At 39.3% G+C, this 17,606-nt stretch overlaps 1 protein-coding gene across 5 annotated transcripts in view; it reads right to left on the bottom strand.

The window, feature by feature from the left end:
• pard3aa (par-3 family cell polarity regulator alpha, a) overlaps window positions 1-17,606 on the bottom strand; it is a 469,619-nt gene that overhangs the window by 11,155 nt on the left and 440,858 nt on the right. For all 5 annotated transcript variants that reach the window (XM_066683465.1, XM_066683467.1, XM_066683466.1 and 2 more), the window contains one exon: window positions 10,539-10,656. In XM_066683465.1, the coding sequence (XP_066539562.1) occupies window positions 10,539-10,656 (118 nt within the window). The remainder of the gene's footprint in view (window positions 1-10,538; window positions 10,657-17,606) is intronic.

Genomic DNA, 17,606 nt, shown 5'->3' with positions numbered 1-17,606 from the left:
ACAGCGAGGAAGTCATTAGTCACAGAAATTATATTTTTTAAATTAAGAAGGAAAGGGACCCCCTTATCCCACAGCCTGGGGTCAGAAATGAGCAGAATGTGCAAGAATGTGAATTATCTTAATTCTGGTTTTGTATATTTTCAGAGCAGATGTGTAAGAGAATATCCAGAGCTTTATCTACTTCTTGAGCAGCAATAGAATTATTCAGACTTGGCCAAATGTATGGTTTTTTTCATTAAAATGTAAAATAAATAATACTTGGTATAAGGAGATTATGCTGAGGATTGGGTACGCTTAGAAAAATGTATCATATATCTGAGAGAGTTTTCTTTTTGCTCAGTGTTATTTGCAACACATTTTCTCTTATATTAAAAAATGTTTTTTCCATAAAAGAAATGATTATATATAAGATTATTATTATATATATTCAATTGTATAAATTCAATTGTAATTACACACTCCCCTGTGTGACAGAGACTGAGCACTGTGTTTGTGACTGGATGCTGTCAGTCATTTTTCATGTTGTGTTTGGTGTAGTTGTCACAGCTGTGTTAAGTCCAGTGTTCTATTATTTGTCTTGTCTATATTTTGTTGTGTACTGTTTGTGTTTACTAAACTAATCTTCACCTTTATTTCACACAACATGACAGACTTAATATTTACATGAGAGTTCTAAGATTACATAAACTATGTGTATGCTCGATCAAGTCACTAGATGTTATACCACGTGGATTTTCTATGATACATTGCCTTGGGGAGCGATCACTTAAAGAATGTAACCACATTAGACAAGACACAATCTGATTACTCATTCTTCATCTGAAATAAAATGCTTTACGAAAACCTGACATTTCACCTAATCACATCAAACCTGGCACTCTGTGGTTCTTTATTATTTATTTATTTATTACAGCTAAAAAAAAAAGTGAAGACTGCAAACTCAAACACAGCCCCAACCCCTTCCAAACACAGCTAGTCCACTTTTTTTCAATCTAAATTCCTTGCTATCTGTGAAGATAAAGAAAACACCACAATACAACGAGTCCCATCTGTTCAAACATGAGTGCACTTTGTCAGAGAAAGCAGTAATTGTGAAAAATTGTTTGCAGCAATTCAAAATAGGAGCATGAGGATGAGACAGAGAGGGGGAGAAAAGAGAGAGAGAGAGAGAGAGAGAGAGGAAGAGGATGGCTGCATGCTAGCAGGCCAGCAGACTTCCAAATGGTGCGTAATAGTTATGATTACCATGTGGGGTGACCCATAGCCTTTTATATCAAAGCTGGGTCAGCTAGCTGAGCGGATGAGGATCAGGGCCTGTGTATAAGCTAACTCCCTCTACTCCTCATAACACTGTCTACTGCTCCACACGCACAATCACTTCCAGAGATTACTCCCATCTTTCCTTCCACACACACATTCACATATGGAATGAATTTCGCCAGTAATGTGTCTGACTACACAAGCTAAGAGAGGGAAGACATTAAAAAGCAGCAAATAGACAAGCAGAAGAGAAACTGAGAAAACATTCCTAATAGTTGTTACTGGAGCCGATGTTGAGCGTGGCAGTCAGTGATATGATTCAGATCAGATCTGTCAATAAATCCTCCTGGACTGAAAAAGAGAAAGGGGTGAGATAAAGAAGTATAATAAAAGAGAGACAGAAGAGAGTCACAAAACAGTGGGAGATGGAATAAAAAACTGTGTGTATGACAAATTTTATCAGACAGAGAGAAAGAAAGACAGAGAGAGAGAGAGAGAGAGAGACCTAAACACTCGAAAGCTTTCCTCAAGGCCCCATTCCATCAATTTATTAAAAGCAGCACTTTGCTGTGTACTGCTCTATTTCAGGGCCTAAGCAATGCACTCTTACGACTACAGCCATGGAGTGCTGTGCCTAGGGGTGTAACTGAATACAGATACATTATTCAGGACACAGACAATGTTATAAACAGATCTAAAAAGATGCAAATAGGTAGTGCACACATTTCACAGGCTGCCAGGCGACCCACCACATGCACACCGTTCAAAAACTGGCAGTGGGCGCACTTTACTATTTATATCATAAACATTAACACATATTATTTATAAGAAATGTCAAATGGCTGATTACTCATTAAGTATTAGGAGTGATCTTCAAAATATTCTAATCGTGCACCAGACTAAACAGACTGTGCTGCTAAATTTACAACCCTATCCACACATGCACACACCCGCACACACACTCACACGCAAACCAACGCACACAACAACAGGCGTCATTCACAGTTTTTTTCACCAGTCCCATTTCAGCGTGCTAAAAGCCCTCACACTTTTAACACACGCACACACACAGATGCATACAGACATCTTGTTTCTAAGACTTCCCGATGAACATCCCACCGATGGCTAAGTGGAGAGGTGAAGGGTGGAATAGTCTCTGCAGCATTACACACTGCTGGATAAAACATTTTAAAGACACAGCTCCGTTTTCTCTGAAGCTCATCTAATCTCCTACATGTGCAGAAATGTACAGAATACAGCGCAACCAGAGCTGTGTCTGTTCTACACAGAGGACAATAGCTATCTTGAACCATGGAGGTCTTATCTTCCAATTCCTGCTTTATTATGCTGTTCCTCTCTGGCTGAATGCTGCTTCAGTTCCTTAGGTCTGTGGTGTGTTCAGCTAAGTTGATTTACAGTTAAGCAGATAACCTTTCACTAACAGTGTTCACGCAGAGTATGCAGATTTAAAAGGGGCCACATCCTACATTTTTCTGTTGTTTTTTCCCCCCTCTCTGAGGACCACCTCTGACATTTGTGTGGGCTCATGTGATCCTAAATCTGTTGGCAGTTTTTTTTCAAACAGCATAATTTACAAATACATACACTGATCAACCACAATATTAAACCCACTGAAAGGTGAAGTGGATAACATTGATTATCTCCTTGCAATGACACATGTCAATGGGTCAGTTCTTGAACTTGATGTTGGAAGGAGAGGGAAAATGGGCAATGGGCAAGCATGGAGCTGGATTCAGAAAAGCTTTCCTAAGAAAGAAAAACTTATCTCAAATATGTTAAGATACACTATGTTTACAAGAATGCTATTAAATGCAATTCTCTAAAGTTCCCAAATGTTTTTTTCTTAAGAAGTGTTAATTATTTTCTTGAGATTATTGTTCAAAACACACATTTTTTTTTTCTGATGTAGGCAATTTTTAATGAAGCCTTTCATGCCACATTTTACAGTTTACAATTGTTGCGAGACATTTTTAGATGTTTGAATTGATCAATTGATCAATATTAACGGTGTTCCGATAAATCAGTGCCACATACAGCAAAATGGATGGAAAACAGAAACTAAGTAAGCACTCAGATAGTAAACAAGAAATAAGTTATGGGACAGGCCACATCCATTAGGGGAAGAAGAGGAAATAAAACAAAAACCAACAGATTCACTGTTACCATTATTTCCTAATGTAGAAACTAGCTGTTATTTAAGAACAATCACCACTTTTAATCTTATCAAATTAAAAATGATTAATAAATATTAATTTAATTTAGGTAACTGAAATATAAATTGATCATTTTAGAGGGTTAACATGACTCATACTCAACCCTAAGGAAAGTGTGATGCTTTTGTAAAACAAATAAAATAGTTATAAAAGAGCATATATTTAAAAAAATTATTTATTGCTCTTTGAATTTTTTCTGGGTAGGTTGTCAGGTGACAACTTGTATGTAGGCTATATATGCATGGTATATTCATGTATATGTTTAAATAAAAAACATGCATTGTGCTGCTACCTTTGCAAATCCTGCTGTTAGAAAATATAATCTCAGCCTTGTAATTTCTGCCGACAGGGAGGCTGTCGACAATTTCCTTAAACCAGCCTTCACAGGAAAGATTTCAAACATGTAAAGGTACTAAGATTTAAAAAATACACGAAAGGAGAGCTCTGGAATTGCTGGAATATTTTCATATATCAATTCCAGATATATGAAAAACAGATTCTTTTGGAAGGTTTTTGAAGAAGAACAATATGATTTTAAGCAAAAAAACATTTTAGAATAATTTCTTTCTTAACACACTTTTGTGAATCCAACCCCTAAATGACAAATATTTAACACAGAACAGTTAGTGTGGAGTGTTTCTGTGGCTAGTGGTTTAAGAAAGGACAGTGACAGGTTCACAGATGCCCAGGTCTCACTGATTCAAGAGGGAAAGTATCAGGTCAGCATGTGCGCACAACCCCATACACATCAAGCTGTGAGGCCCTGTGTGTTATAACTTTCAATCAATGCTTTATATCACAGAACTGAAAAGGGGCTGTTTAGTGCTTCACAAGAAGTTTTGGCTGTGAATACCCACAGTGGCAATAAGATTGTCATTGCCTTTGAATACATGTGTAATCACAGTGTATAATCACATCTGTGATCAGTAGTGGCTGGTGAAAAATATTCCAGGTGAGTCTGCTTGTCAGATTCAGCAACTATCCCAAAACAATTTAACACACACACACTGCAGGACACCAGTGCTCTCTAAAATACAGTCATGTTTAATTGTTATTAAAAAGAAATCAGCAGTCTGATAATTAACAAGAGCATCATAAATTGCAGCTTTAATATACCATGTATTGTTGGATCACGCTGGATTTATATACAAAAATATTGGGGCTCTCTTTGTGTGTGTGTATGTGTTGTGTATTTGTGTGTGTGTGTGAGACTGCTACAGGTATAATCATCAGGTCTTTACTCCACCACTGACTGACTCTTTGAGGCAACAGACTAAGCGGCCTGAGGCATTGGATTTGAGGATGCTGATTTGCTATGTTTGTATCGCTACAAGCATGTTTTTCCCCCCAGTAATTGTTTCTGACTGGCTGTACTGCAGCACTGGCTGGGCCCAGAGCGGGTACCTGAAATTTCGCCTTCTCCAGCAGAACAGCCAACAGAAACATTGCCTAGTACCAACAGAAATGAAAAGGAAGTGCCCTTTTCTCAATATATTTTTTATATTACATTTAATTTTGCATTTGTAAACAAGTTGATGATAATAGAAAAAATACCAGGGAGGGTGGCAGTTTAGCTCCCTCTATTGACCAGCTGTCTGTGTCTATGAGTATATATGCATGTATGTATCCACACTATCCTCGGCATACATATGGGTGCCTGCAATAATCTCTCTCGGGAGCCTTGTGTTGAGCTCACTCCCTCACCTCAACAAAAGATTGATTTTTATTGGCTGAGACAAGGCGGCAAGTCTTTGGAAGGAACTTGTGCTTTATGGGTAACATCTGGACCCTGCTCCCTCCTGCATTGTAAAGCTGGATATACACTCGTAACAATGAAATTTGCCAACAAAAAAAAAGAAAGTATACTTTGGAATGATGCCATAAAAGAGTCAGGTTTTGTTCCCTTTGAAACATTCCTTCATTAATTTCTTTCATGGATAAGAAAAAAAAGGTACGAGTTCTATATTATGATTGAAAAAAAAAATCTGAAAACCCACATCCAAAGAATGAACCAAGTGCAAGCTTTGATTGAGCAAAGAACGAAAAACAAGACAGTGCTAATTGTGTTTGACCTGGAAGAGTCTGGAACAGTCAAGCATTGGCAGTATGGTGATTATCCTTGCTATATGATATACATTTGTTGATTGCCCCAACTAAAGAAGTCTTTTACATAGTCTTTAGAGTTCTGAGTGGAAGCATTGGATAACAAATCAATACACTGACCCTGATATGTTCACGCCATTGCTATCTAGGGCCTTGTGTTCGAGGAGCTAAATAAAATGTACTTCGAAATGAGTGTGATTTACTTGATCTGGCTTTGAAGTTTTTGGAGTCTGCTCGATTTCATGACTGCAATTCTAAAGGCAATAAATAATTACTGGAAAGGCTGTCCACATCCCCAGCATACTTCAGCAAAACTTTCAACACTCAACTTTCAACTAGTATTAAACAGAGCTGTTTTAAGACCTGAGGTGATACACAAGCTTTCATCTGTCATTAGAAGTGAGTAATTCTCAAAGGTTACTGTTATTTACACAGTGCTATTTTGGCAGCTGATGCTGATATAGTTTTAGACCAAGTCTTATACGAATTATATAAAATGTATACGTTTTGGTCTCATTTAAGTCATTTGATTGTAAGATTTAGTCCAGTTTTAGTCAATTTAATTAAAAAAAGTCTAATTTCAATCATGTATTTTTTAAAAGTTTTATTATTTTTGGAAGTATTATTTATTAGTAAGTTTTAAGCTCAATAGCTTAAAAGTCATGTTACATTTAACATACTTTAACATGCAATAATATGTTTTTTTGTTTGTGCAATGAAGGTGGTGCTTGCCAACTAAGACTCAGTCGACTCCAAGATTTTTAACTTTATGAATCATGTGCCAGCAGTTCGTACAAGCAACTCCCAGACGCTCAATGAAAAGAACACGCTGCATTATTTGCCGCTAAGTCAAAATAAACGATGTAGTGAAGAGTCATCTCCCATGAATAATTTCTTTCCATGGCAGCAACAAACAGACGGAGCATATTTCCATTCATATTTCCTTGTGATTTTCTGTTTTCAAATTACAAATAATATATCAGTCTTACATATTGTTTAGTTTTTATTTATTGATGAAAAATTCAAAAACATTTCATCATAGATCTCAGGTAGATTATAATTATTTAGTTCTCGTCTGTGAAAAATAGGTAGTGAATGAATATTTTTCTTTATAGATATTGTTAACAAAATAAACAGCTTTTTCAGACAGGAAACCAAATCTGCACTGGAGTTAGAAACACTTTAATCAATAAGCGACTATATTCTATAGTGAAATATTCTTTGGAAGGAACTGCTAAACAAATATGCCACACCTAAATTGGTGACAGTTTTCCCTCAATCTTCTGTGAGCATGTTAAAGTGTAGTGCTATGGCAGACAGCTCTGCATTCCAAAATGTATGCACAAAGCAACAGGGCTATTACAAAAGAGCTTTGAATCTTTTTCATTGTTGTGCTGGCCATTTTCTTTGAAGCAGAGTTATGAATATATCCCTAGAGGTTTTTGATACCTTGTTATGACAGTTTTATGACATCATCCTGTCACGCTTTTGACAGAACGATCACGCAAGGCATTATAGCCAGGCCTGTCTCAACGCCCTCTCTCCTTCTCTCACTCTCTTCCTCCCTCCCTCAATTCTGACATAAGCCTCCAGCTATGACAGACTGCTGCTCACTTCTATAGAGCTACAGAACTCCAGATGGAGTGAATAGGTGTGAAAGTGTGTAAATAAGTGTATTGCATGTATATATTGTTGGGAGGGACTAAAGCCATGCTAAAAAACGCATATGGTTTTACAGTGTGCAACTCTACAGTGCACACAAACCCTCTCACACAAATAAACAATCTCTTTAAAGATTATCTGATGTGAGCATTTAGGAGCTGTGATAACTGTTTACAGCCAGCATCCATATTTCACAAGCTTTTGGGCTACAAAGCCATTCATGCACCACTGACTGCAACAGCTCTTTTTTCTGATATTTTATATATTTCTGCTCATATCTCAACAGGCCAATCCAGGCAGTTCAGCGCTCCTGTAATTCACAGGCCAGTTATGTAACAGCCTGCACAGGTGCATATTATAGTTTGAAAGCAGTTATGCTGACCACATGTAAGCGACAAAAGAAACAATTATATTGTTATAAAAATGCTTTATACTTTAGAACATAGATGAACATCACAAAAAATGAAATATAAACATTAACTGTCACAACAATATATATATATATATATATATATATATATATACAATAACATCTCACAGCATGCTTGGGATGACGTGCACTGTGGTTCATTATCATTTAAAGTAACAGGCACCCAAAAAGAGCAGTACATTGCGATGCTGGTTTCCAAAATTGTTCTTAAATGTTTTAATGACACATACAGTTGTTCAGTGATCTAGAATTAACAGCGATACCTATTGATAATGAGTATTAGCATGTTTATGTTAAAATATCTTATTGGCTGCATCTAGCTTTGAATGCACACAATGGAAAACATGCAGTAAATCTTTTCACAGGCAAATACTCCCTTTTGAACTGTGTGTATTAAAAATCCCAATGCAACACAGAATTGTTTCCCACTGTAGCACTATTAACTACACACAGAGCCTTTGATCCCACCCATACATGCAGCAAACAAAGAGAGTAAGCAGTGGCAACACAACGTCTCATTTCTCCACTGCCTTCTTCTAAAGTACAAAAGACTCCGTTAAAAGGGACTACTGATGTCAGGTGCCACTGATTTTCATTTCTTTTCCTTTTCCCAAGGTGCCTTCCTACCATAAAGATTCCTTATCATAGGGGAATGCATTTTTATGTCTTTTCATGTTTGATGTGCTACATGCAGAAAATACTTTTCATTCTGAAATTGATGGTGCAGTTAAAGCATGTGATATTTGCTTTGCGGAGGCCAATCCGAGCAGAGGTCTTTTGCATATGCCACACTTACAGGCACAGAAAACACACAAGTAAAAATTGTCATTTAAAATATGCTATGTATGAAATGAGAAGAAGAAAATACTGCCGGAACTAAAATACTGGAACTAAATAGATCCAAAATAGTGATATTCCCACCGTCTCTATTATATGTCCTTGACATGCTGAGAGAATTGAATTCTGGCCCACTCCACACATCCCAGTTTAAACAAATGTTGAAAAAGGGTTTTGTTTATTTATTTTTCTGAGAGATTTCCCTGAAAATCAATGCGGTTCTCTCCAGTGCTGCCCTCACAGGAAATCCAAACATGAAAGAGGCACCTTTCAAATGGACAGTCCCTCCTGAACTATTTAGAAATTCATGTCTAGGGAGGAAAATGAGGGCCAAATATGTGTCCCAGTGAGGAGGGTCAGTGAACTGACCCCCAATTTAGGAAATGGTTCTATTCCTCAAGGTAATTAGCCTGTCATCCTTTAAAATCCCTCCAGTACCTTGAGAACAGGAAGCGGCAGGACAGACAGACGGTCGTGTACGACTCAAGCCATTACAGCACAAAGATACACAGCTTTGTGACATTTGACCCTTCACTGGAGTCAGTTCCCAGACCCCTGAGCAGTGTATATTGTTTTTATGTTTGCAAGTAACATTAAAATAATGTCTAACTACTAACCTATAAATGCAAATAAAACAGCAGGGCACAGCGCTTAAACAATCATGGACGAGAATAGGGCTTATGAGTAAATGGGGTTTCTGTAGATGTGTAAATAAATGAAGCAACTGAAATAAATGAAGCAAATGAAACAACTCCCTTTGTAGGATTTCTACTGTTGTTATATTGATGTTATATATTGATGTTCAGTTTATTTTGCAACAAGATAAAAAGCCAAGGCACTCCAGAGATTCAAATGTAATTTATACATGCTACATTCACCTGAATAATGAAGTAAACACACACACAAAGCAGAAGGCAATTAGCAAGTCAAGTTACAGCTAGATAACACTGTTACACCCAAGATTTTCAATCACACAGAAGTGAAGTGAAATGTAGAGAGGGATAAATGCGTGTTCTTGCCATGCTCCTAAACATTAACTTGCCATTTTAGAACTTGAAAACCTGCCAGGACTTGATTATTCACACAGGGTTATTGTGATAAAACAACTTAACATTGTTGTTTTCATGGGATAAAACTTCAATGAACAGGTGAACACTAGCACTAGCTCCAAAGTTATTCCCTTTAAATTAGTGGTTCCCAAAGAGGGGCGTTAGGGGGAGGGGTGGGAGTAAGGGTTGGGGGGGGGGGTAAGGGTTGGGGTGGGTGTATGGGTTAGTAGATCAAATGAATACTGACATTATGCTTGTCACTTGTACAAATGTCTATGTAAATGTGATTTGTCACTTTATTCTGTTCAATAAGAAGTTGAGTTTTTTTTATTACAATTTTTCAAATACAATTCAGTGGACTTTAGGAGCAATATGTCATGTACACGTGTGTAGAAGTGAGGGGCCCAAACAATTTTGAGGGGCTAAAAATGCAGGGCACTGCAGAAAAAGCTGGGAAACCACTGGGTTAAATTTGACCAGTGCTGCTATCATCTTGCTAATCACCTACAATATTTTAACCAGTATGGATAAAGCTGATGGATATTATCAGCCAAATAATGTATTAGTCAATCTCCAGTATGTTTTAAAATATCTGTATTCAACCTAAGGTTCTTAAAGCCCTCCTCCTGTCTTCAAGTGTTTCAGCCTGGAATTGTGCCTGCTTTATTGTGGACACCTGATAATTAAACTTGTGATTATTAATGATTTTTATTGAGTAGCTGATGATGGGCCTAATTTTTGCTACAGTGCAGCTGATTTTGAAATAAATGCTGAGCTTTTATTCAGTCTGCAGCTGGTGTTTGTTGGATTTGATTAGGATTTTTTTGTTGATGTGTCCTGTTTTTGGAAAGAGCATGATTTGTGCAGTAGCAGGCACTGCTGAGGTGAGGAAAGGCTGGGCTGGCACTGTATGAATGGATGAAACGGCCCAGGCGATTGGCTAGAAGCATACTGCTCACTCACCCAATGCAGGTAGCTGTAGGTACGGCGACGGTCTTCAGGCTCCTCCTCCTGCTTGGCCTGCTGAAACTCCTGCCTTAGCTGCTGTATCCGGTCATGGTTGCTAGGCGCCAGTCTGTTGCTATGGGAAAGGAGAGGGCGAAAGAAGAGAGAGAAAAGGGAAAGATGGTCATACATCCTTGTTTGTGTGCATGCTAATGTCAACGTCTGCTCTGACATTAGGCCGTAAGGAGAGAGAGGGCAATCAATAGGGGGGGGAGTAGACTGCAGAGACAGTAAAGGAGCTTATCTACTTAACGCTTGGCCTCTGGTGCATTAGCCTGATACTGGGCAGACACACTGACCACCTGATTACCATAAGCTTGTACATCATACAGAAACACATTAGATGAAGGAAACAAAGCATCTCAACGTAAACAAAAACAGTGGCTAATTCTCTGTACAGATTGAAGAACTAACAAATGCACATTAAAAATCACATCAAATATATTAAACATGTGAAATTCAGTAAATTACTACCTTTAGTTCTCATAGTTATAGAAAAAGATCAAAGATAAAGCCTTAAACAACATGATTAGAAGGTACCCACTGTTTGCTGTTGTGTCATTGTAAGTTCAAATTTCATGACAAACAGAGCACAAGAAAAAAATAATATATTATCATTAAATGTATTAATAATAATAATAATAATAATAATAATAATAATAATAATAATAATAATAATCTGTGTGTCTTTAACTTCCCTTCAAAATTGAGATGTTTTGTCCCTTTAGCATTCTAGAGACAATATACACTGTTCTGGTTCAAAAATGTACGTTTCCAAATCCTCACTATCATCATACCTTTTATGGCTAAATCAATAACACCAGCTTTATTCCTGGCAGCATTTCCTGCATATCTCCATCCATTACATTACACTACATGTATGGACACAGTCCATTTACTTCTCTATGCATTGCCTGCATTCCCTGGCTCCCTGGGGCCATGGAGTGGTCAGAATATCTTGCTGAAGGAGTCCCTAGTGCACCATGGCCAGTGATACATGTGGCCCTTAAGCCTGCCTTCAGCTGCCTCAGCCCTCGGCGCCACAGAAACACCGCTCATTTGCATCGCTTTCATTAAGAGCCGGGAGAAGAGCCTGTCAATAGGAATCAATGCACATCTCTTTGTTAATCAAGCAAGCTTTTTTATCAGCATTGACACACACACACACGTCATTGCCAATCACCTTATTATAAGACAAGAACAGGCAGATAATACTGCTATTTCATACAGAGAGAGAAAGAGAGAGAAAGAGAGAGGATTTTTTTGCTACTGATTATTACTAGAATTTTTTTTTAATTAATCATTTTTTCATTTTTCCTTTACAAATTATTACACAATTTATATTGCTTAATTCAAATCTCTCTCTATAGAGAGAGAGAGAAAGAAAGAAAGAAAGAAAGAAAGAAAGAAAGAAAGAAAGAGTAAAAAGTGAAAGGTGATATAATAAATATGCAAAGTAAAGGATTAAACAGGGTAAGGATGAAGTGATGAAAGAGAGAGAGGAAGCGAGAGACAGAGCGACAGAGTGAGAGATTTGGGGAGTTGTGCATGGGTGTGTGGTGTATGGGCATGTACAGGTGGCAGAGCTGCCGCCAGAGCTGAGAGCATATTTAAACCCTGAGCCTTCTGCGTAAATGTGCCCATAATTGTAGATTGCAGTGAGAAGCAGCCCGCTGATGATAATGGGCGCTCAGACACGCTGCCAATCAGCCTTCATTAAAACGCAGCTAAATCACTCCCCATAACTAACAAATGGACCTGAATGAGAGCAGCGAAGACATGGTGGTGGAACATCCCTGTTCTGTTGTTCTATGCAGCCATTAAAATCAATTGTATTATCCATACTCCATTTAATTTCCCATTCCTATATGCATATGTCGTTCTGGAAAAGCTCAAAAGGCCGTCGTGTTCATTTGCAAGGCAGAGGAACTGTGGCTTTAGAAATTAAATGGATCATTGGCTTGTATGGTGTGGGCCTTTGTCGCTAACCCGCTGTCCCAGTGCACTGCTTCATGAATGCCTGCATGATTTCCTCCACTAAGCGGTCTTTTTTTTTTCCAGCGCTAATGCTAAATATACTCTTGATCTAACAATCTCACAGATTAAAATGACTTTCGCACATTTATACAGCTACTGTATAAAATAACCATGGACTCAATATCCACTGCTGGGAATGAAAATTCTTATCAGACTAATTTATTGACGTTCATTCTATTCATAAGAACTCAATAAAACAGTGAAGGTTCTGCGAAATTGAGCTGTCATGGCTCTTCCTCTCTTGCCTTCGTGTAACACGTCTTCATTTCTTGCTAGCTGTGATATATAAAGTCTGGTAACACCTTTTACTGTAGGTCATCTGTCATAAGGCTACATCACACCTGCATACACATAAGCCTATTATGGTAAATAAGATAAACCTATAAGGGTTGTTTCAATTAAAGGTATACAACATAATATTTTTACCTGAAAATTACATTCTGATGCTTCACTGACCTGTAATAGGAAGAACAGAGCCTCTGTCATTGCTACTTAGGTCTCAGCACTACAGAAGCTGCACTACGTAACATCTGGAGGAGGATAGGAAACCATTCCCCATTTCCACTTCATGGTACCTACAACCGCATACTTTTTCAGTGCTTTCTCACTTATGGTTTCAAGCGAGCTGAGTACAGGGGGTCCTCGACTTACGACATTGATCCATTCCTATGTTGCGTCGTAAACCGATTTTTGGTGTAAGTCGGAACGTACGTACATACTGTACGTAAATAACCTACAGTAAGCACTTATCCTATCCTAACAATTACCCTCCTCTGTCCCGAGCCACGTAACCATGTATTCTTCCACTGCACACACCAAACACGAAGTTCGCGTTACAACGCAAAAACAAGGCTTTATACAGTAAATGGGAGATGTGTCGTAACCAAGAAACATTGTAACTCTGGACTGACCCGAGTTAACCGAGGACCTCCTGTATAGACTAAAATGTGACGCGTAAGCATTGCAGAGCACTGATTGGCTGGAGAAACTTGTCAATCATAACAAATGCAGACATCCAGCACAAATCAGTCATTTGTACACTTTCCAAGCTACAGCAGAGATCATGGTAGTTTTTATGTGACTCACAGCAGCAGCTCAAAGTTAGGTCATGATCTTTTGAAGAGGTTAAAATGATTGTTCATTGAATTGGTGACTGACGAAAGTCTCCAGCGAGAAAGTGGACTGTTCTATAAGGAACAAAAAATAAAAATGATAGTTATGTATGTGCAGAACCATGTTCAATACCAAAAAAATAAAAAAGCAACACGTGGACACATGATGAGAAAACAATGCCTAACATTACTGCTGCTATTGTTGTACGTGGTTCAAGTTAGAGACAGTGTTTTGTGACTTCATCTGCTACATTTCAGGGGGCATGGCGTTTGTTTTGGAAAAAGAACCAGGTCCAAAATTGTGAGCAGAACAGTGTAGAGTCAGGTAGAGTAGGAACCATTTGGTGAAAAAGCTCAGCTAGTTTTTTAATGGATTGTTCATGTAGGTGTCACACAGCGTAATGAACAATGACCTACAGTGCAATGTTAAAATCAAGTCTGTTGTGTCTAAAAGTTATTTTAAACAGAGCAAACAAACAATGGCACCAAGACTGCCCATTATCATATTTATTGTAAAACCTGAAAACTAGATGTCGAATATGCCAAGTGTCAACTTATCATGTCCATTCACACAGCCGACAACCGTCATTTAAATCCTCTGACATTTACTGGCATTTTAAAAAGTAATAGGAAAAAAGGGGCTTCTTTATCACAAGAGGCCTCAAATGTTCCATCAGCTGCAGACACAATCAACAAAGTTTGAGCCACGAAGATACTCAAAGTGTGAGAAAAAGTAAAGTGCTGGCCGGATGTTGTTGCTGTGAAATTGGGTTGAGTGCTGACAGATTAGACTGAGAGGATCGCTGGCATCTTATCCAATCCCTTATTTGAAGCCATTTGTACATCACCCTCTACTCTGTCTCCTCTAAAAACCAAACCGAAAAAAAAAAAAACAACAACAAATTACTCGGTCATTACCAGACATCTGTGAGGGGGAAAATTAATTTGGCCATTAGCTCCCGTAAAACGTGTGATTACACATTAACATCGGGTGGCAACATGCCTGTCGTCCACGCTCACGTTGCGATCGGGAAGAAAAAAAAACATTTCAAAAGCTTGAACAGTGTTACAGAAAAACAATCAAGGCCCAGGAATCAGTGATCAGAGTTTAGCAGAGAAGGCGCTGGAATCACTTCTTTTCAATCTTGGCGCATAAAACTGCTTCTTTTCCGAATTAGGGGGATATCTCACATCCCACCCTTTGATTAGACCCCTAGGGAGAGATGATCCAAAAGCTAACAGACTCAGCCTTTGCTCACATCAGCCAGGTTTTAGAGCTGGAGCCCTGATGCTGTCGGAAGCTAGCGACAGTGACGTGAGAGCTGGGCTGGCAACATCAAAGAGTGCAGCGTTTGATTGGATTAGAGCTGAAAGTTCTCGGCGAGGGGCTGGGCTACACCCGCATGACACAGTCATCACTTCACTGGCCTGTCTGAGTCTCCACTTTATAGATCCCCCCCTTCTCCATCCATTAGCACATAGACATGGAGGAGTCAGCAAGGTGCCATTAGCTTAATCCTCCTGCTTCCAAAGAGGCGTCCTCTCATTCCCCTCCGACTCCAAAACAAACAGCAGAGACACAGTCATAAATGCTTCTATGTGACCCTGGAAAGGTCAAACTGACCATAAGGCAGTGAGTCAGAGAGTCTGCTGACCACCTGAGCTCAGAGAGAAAGACAGCGGTCAGGACTATAAACCACGCAATGTCTATATCCATGCCGGGCTTTCGGCAGCTGACATTCATGTGTTTGAAATGGAGAGTGGTCTTTACAAGCTCAGCGTGCACAAGCTGTACATGTGACAACGGGCACAAGGACTCAGACAAGGCCATCAAGTAATTAAAACTTAAAATGATGTTGAGGAGTTTAAAATGGAAAACCAATTGGATCAAGGGCTTAAATTCATGGGTGGGGTGAGGGATTAAAGAGGAAGGAAACTCTAAAGGCAGTTCAAAGGACTTGTGCCTATCTGATCAACTGGAGGGGGCTCAATCAAACTCCACCCCACCACAGGCTTGGGTTCAAAGTGAAACAATTTCTTCCAGGAAGATTTGCCATAAAATTTTGGTGGAACTGAGACATTGAGACATTTGTTCAGATGGATCGTGGGACAGAAAGATGCCACAAGGCAGCCCCAGTCATATCTTATGCTAATTAAAAAGGTTGAGAGTCATAAGAAAAGGTTTGTTTTTCATTTGAAAACATGTGATCAAATGAAGAACACAGCCCGGCTAGAAAATGGAGTGAGCAAAGTGTGTGGGCCTGGGCCACTACCGACTCCACACCTGCATCACGCACGAAGACAGATTCTTCCACCTGGATGACACTGAATACCTGCACATCAACATGTGATCAGTGGTCCAGATCATGCAGGATCAGGTGTTGCGATGTTTATAAATACCTCAGGGCCCTAGTCACTCTCAGCTGGCCACTAGCTAAACAAGAGCTCACAAAGGCTGGCAGCAATTTGCATCACTGGAGTTCTAGCAATTAGAAACAAATGCAGCTCCAATCTCTCCCTCCAGACAGAAGGGCAGCAGGACAGACACGAGTGAAAGCTGGACAGAGGCAGCTCCACCTCGAATTCTTGTTTATGCATTGGATAAAAGGTTAGACCGTGTGGAAACTGAGGCAGGGATTCAGGACAAAGGGCAGAGCACTTTGAAAGACAGGAGAGGCTTTTCCGGCTAAGAAAACTCTATGGGTTTTATTTCCCTCCGCTGTCATTTAAAAGAGAATCGGCCAATACAACTGGGCTGACAGTGAGGCAATTAAAGGCCCGGGTGGGGTGAGGGGGGTGATAAAATATCCATATGCCACAGCGTTTAACGAGCCAACAGGTTCATTCTCCCAACACAATGAGAATCACTCAATATCTGTCCATTGCTCACTGACTGAAAGGTCATTCTACAATTGCTCGTATCCTTCCGCTATCCCATTCATTCCATCTCCCTCTCTTTTTCCCACTTCATGATCCTGTCTCTTTCCCTCTATTTTTCCAGCCTGTCTTGCGGAATAACGCCTCTTGCCTGTTTACTTTATAGGCCCCTGAAAGCAATTTCTTCAACGACAGAATGTTATTGTGGCGGATTAAACGCTGCAAAATCTTGTGTGACACTCGGGCAGCGGCAGCTTCTTCCCCCACCTGCTCTCACACGCACTGTAGGAAAGCAGATGTGGCAACCCACTGATAATGTCTTACTGAAAAGACCCTCCTCATTGAGGGGAAACAATAGAGGCACAAACTCACTGACTTCCAGAGATGGAGAGAGACTTTGTTATTACAGGCTTGACACACACACTGGCAGCTGATATATAATTTTCAGAGGATGGAGCTTTAAAAGCAGACAATACTGGAGCGGACACAATGCTACACTGTGACTTTCAGACAATGGTAAGCTTCCAAACACTGGCATCGCTCTATCTCATCTGTTCTGACTGTGTATCTATGCGGGTCTATGCAGGTGAGTTAATCCGTATTAGACCCTTTTTGATTGTGACTGATTGTTCTGTTGTTTCAGTCATATTTTAACTGATCATGCAAGTGTTGAGGGATTTGTAGGAGGGTCATATTCAGGCTAAGTGAAAGTTGTCATGACCCATACTGGCCTGCCTGGGCATTACATAGGTGAATGCCTCTAAAGAATGCCTATGAATACATGCATTACAGTTTGCACTGCTTTTCTGTTCAGTAAAAACTACATCAGAGAGGTGGAATGTTAAAAACAACAAGTGATTCAACAACACGGAAGCAAAAATACCATTCATATCTGCCATAGGGATTGTAATTATTACCCATTATATGTTATACAGCCAACATAGACTTACCCTGAGTTAACAGAAAGTGCTTTATGCTCTAGTTGGAGCTAGACATCGGT

Source organism: Hoplias malabaricus, chromosome 10 (assembly GCF_029633855.1).
Source record: "Hoplias malabaricus isolate fHopMal1 chromosome 10, fHopMal1.hap1, whole genome shotgun sequence".
Taxonomy (NCBI): Eukaryota; Metazoa; Chordata; class Actinopteri; order Characiformes; family Erythrinidae; genus Hoplias; species Hoplias malabaricus.
This window is presented reverse-complemented; position numbering and strand designations above follow the sequence as displayed.